Here is a 2,845-nt window from a genome sequence, read left to right as displayed (position 1 = left end):
TCCAGCCAAATATCCACAAAAGCTCTGCAGAATGGTCCATATGCATTTTTGTCCTTGTAAGGAGATGTGCTGTTTACAAGAAATACAATTAACCAAAGGAAAAAAAAAAAAAAAAAAAAAAGACCCTACTGTACAATATTTACATCTAGAAGTTGGGCCAGTATTTGGTCCATAAAATCAATTTAAAAAAAATTCATATAGGAAGTGATTCAGTCCTGTAGGATCTGTCCATCATCAGCTGTTGGTAAAGGTCCTTCCAGGGGAGGCCTCGGGCCTGTAGTCATATTTATTCAATGTACTGGGATAATAAGTTGTCGTGTACACATTGGTTTGCTGCAACGGGTAGAAGTTGGTCCTGTCATCTGGTATCAAATTGTTCTTGTTAAGTGTCTGTAAGAGAGAAGAGAAAATGACAGGCATGGCACTAGTGCCACATAATTACTCTTATCTACCTGCAGATACCTCCCTCTCACCTGCCTTCTCCATCACGGTCTCTGCTGCAGCCACCACTGCCTTCCCTCCGGCTGGGAGAGTGAGAGGGAACATCAACCCTACGGGGCCAGTCTGAGGGGACCTCAGCTCCTGCCACGTCTCCTTTGGTGGACCTGTGCTCAGCTACTGCTAGGGCCAGAACCCAGAGCCTTCTCCAGGGACCCAGAGACTCCTGGTAGATGGCACATTGTCTGAACACCATTGTCACACAGAGCCATGCTGGGCTTACACAGAACTTGGTGATTAACAGCAGCTCCCAGTCTAACCTCTTCCAAAACACTCGTGTCAGAGCCTGCAGCTCCCTCTCAAACCAGTGGCCAAAAGGCAGCTTTTTCTCTTTTGAAGAGCAGGTGTGCATTTACCTGATCTCCATCTCCATTGGTAGATATCCAGGTTTGGACCCCCCGATATTAAGTGTGTCACTTCTGTAAGCTACAGTATAAGTAACAAATCATGGTCACTTTTGGAAAAACTAAAATTACTTAAAAAAAATTAACAACCACGCAACAAATGTTGGCAACAACAACATAAAAAATGAGAACCACAAACGCCCCTTTTAAAAAAACCAATAAATAGAAATAGGGTTTTTCTCCCTCCCCTCTTCCCCCCCTTTCTTTGCTTTTTGCAAGAATTACTATTATTCTTCTCACCAGCAAGCAGATGTCCCCCTCCCCCTAGATGAAAGCCCATTGCTATGCCAACCTTTACCTATGCACAAGGACAAAATCCCATTTTGGGGGATGCAATAATTTAATGAAGGTTCTCCTTTCTCCTTAGTCACCTGATTTATGTGAATTTGGCTAAGGAACATTTATGATAGGGTTTTTTCTACTAACCCCCGGCTTAAATGTCTTATCTGTATCTAGGGCCTGCATTGCTCCTACACGGACCTGTAATGGTTGTCAGGCAGGGACATCACTCCCTTGATCAGGGAATCAACACTAAGCATGTTTGCTACAGCATCCTCATGGTCAGGGCACAGCACCTTGAAAGAGCATATGAGCGTCCCTTGTTGGGAGCAAAGATATGGAGAGACCTAATGCAACTAGATCTGGGACCTAATGGTTGTTCTGCCATGATCTGATGCTCCTGGGGGAACTGCTTCACCTCAGGTCCCTCATGAGACAACCAGCTCACACCTGACCCAGAGCAGGGCTCAGGTTTCTGAAACACCCAGCTCCACTAGCCTTACTTGACCCACCTAACTCCTGTCACCTAAACTTCAGGCATCTGAGCTCTGTTGGCAAGGTGAGGAGAAGTCTCCTTCCTGCACGAAGGCAGGTGCAGATGAAAATCACCTTCTGGGCGAGTTCCTGTCCCCTGCAGCCCTGGTGGCAGAGGGGGAACCTGCCAGCAGTAGGTGCCTGACTTTTAGGAGGCTACAGCTGGTTAAGTGGAGTTTCCTTTTGTACAAGTGCTGGTGACATAGTCAGGGCTTAGTCACATCCCAACTGTGACCACTGCAATAGTCAGAGCTGCTGCTAGGCTCAAAGCAACAGACCACAGGCAGCACATTTATCTCCAAGTTTCATAGTAACTGAGGAAATTTACTGCATGGGAAGGGGGAGAGGAGGAGGAAGAAAAGAAAATGCTTACTCCTAATCTGATAGCAGACTGACAGCTACAGATACCCTGTGAGCTGTGACTTTCATAAAAGACATTAGGTGGAAAGGCTTTCCTGTATTAAAAGTACCCTGGCAAAGAAATTTCCCATTGCTGAAGTACTGAATAACTTTTCTGGAAATGAGCACCACCTATAACATTTCATGGGTGAAAACTGGAAGACCCAGCCTCCTCCTGGTCTGACAGTTATCCCTCCCTGCCTGGACTCTAAAACGAGCTCACAGCATGTCACTTGCAGGAACCAAGGAGAGAATGTCTGTAGGCATGCTCAAAGTGACAAATATTTCCAAGGAACAAGAATCTGTGGCCTTCCATATGGAAGGAAGAAAAGAAATGTCATGCTTTGCTTCCAGTCACCCAAAGAAATATTAAAATAGTGTGGGCAACAGACTGCTGCTTTGTGCTGGAGGCTGGGAACCAAGGAAGCCAGGCTCAGCCCTCTGCTGCCTGCTATGCTTCCTCAGGAAATCCAATTAATTATTCTCTGCTTCAGTGTCTCGAGACGCAGCTTGATAAAAAATATTGAGATCTCCTGTAAAAATACACTTTGCTGAGTACTGCCACTGAGTATTTGGGGGACCTGCTCTCTGGTGAACAGCACAGGTGTTTGTACAGGCTATGCACCATAACTGCTTCTTCCTATCACTGTCTCTAGCCCAGGAAACTAACTGCAGGCAGAGTGAACCCACAGCCAGTGGCTGGCACAGCCAGAGGGAGAGGGGCCCCCCCC

General features: G+C 46.4%; 1 protein-coding gene across 1 annotated transcript in view; it reads right to left on the bottom strand.

The window, feature by feature from the left end:
* Positions 1-234: 234 nt before the first annotated feature.
* SEMA5B (sema domain, seven thrombospondin repeats (type 1 and type 1-like), transmembrane domain (TM) and short cytoplasmic domain, (semaphorin) 5B) overlaps positions 235-2,845 on the bottom strand; it is a 131,788-nt gene continuing 129,177 nt past the window's right edge. Inside the window, exon 21 of the mRNA XM_009996033.1 lies at positions 235-390. Coding sequence (XP_009994335.1) covers positions 235-390 — 156 coding nt within the window. The remainder of the gene's footprint in view (positions 391-2,845) is intronic.

Source organism: Chaetura pelagica, unplaced genomic scaffold, assembly GCF_000747805.2.
Source record: "Chaetura pelagica isolate M959 unplaced genomic scaffold, ChaPel_1.0 scaffold3, whole genome shotgun sequence".
NCBI lineage: Eukaryota > Metazoa > Chordata > Aves > Apodiformes > Apodidae > Chaetura > Chaetura pelagica.
This window is presented reverse-complemented; position numbering and strand designations above follow the sequence as displayed.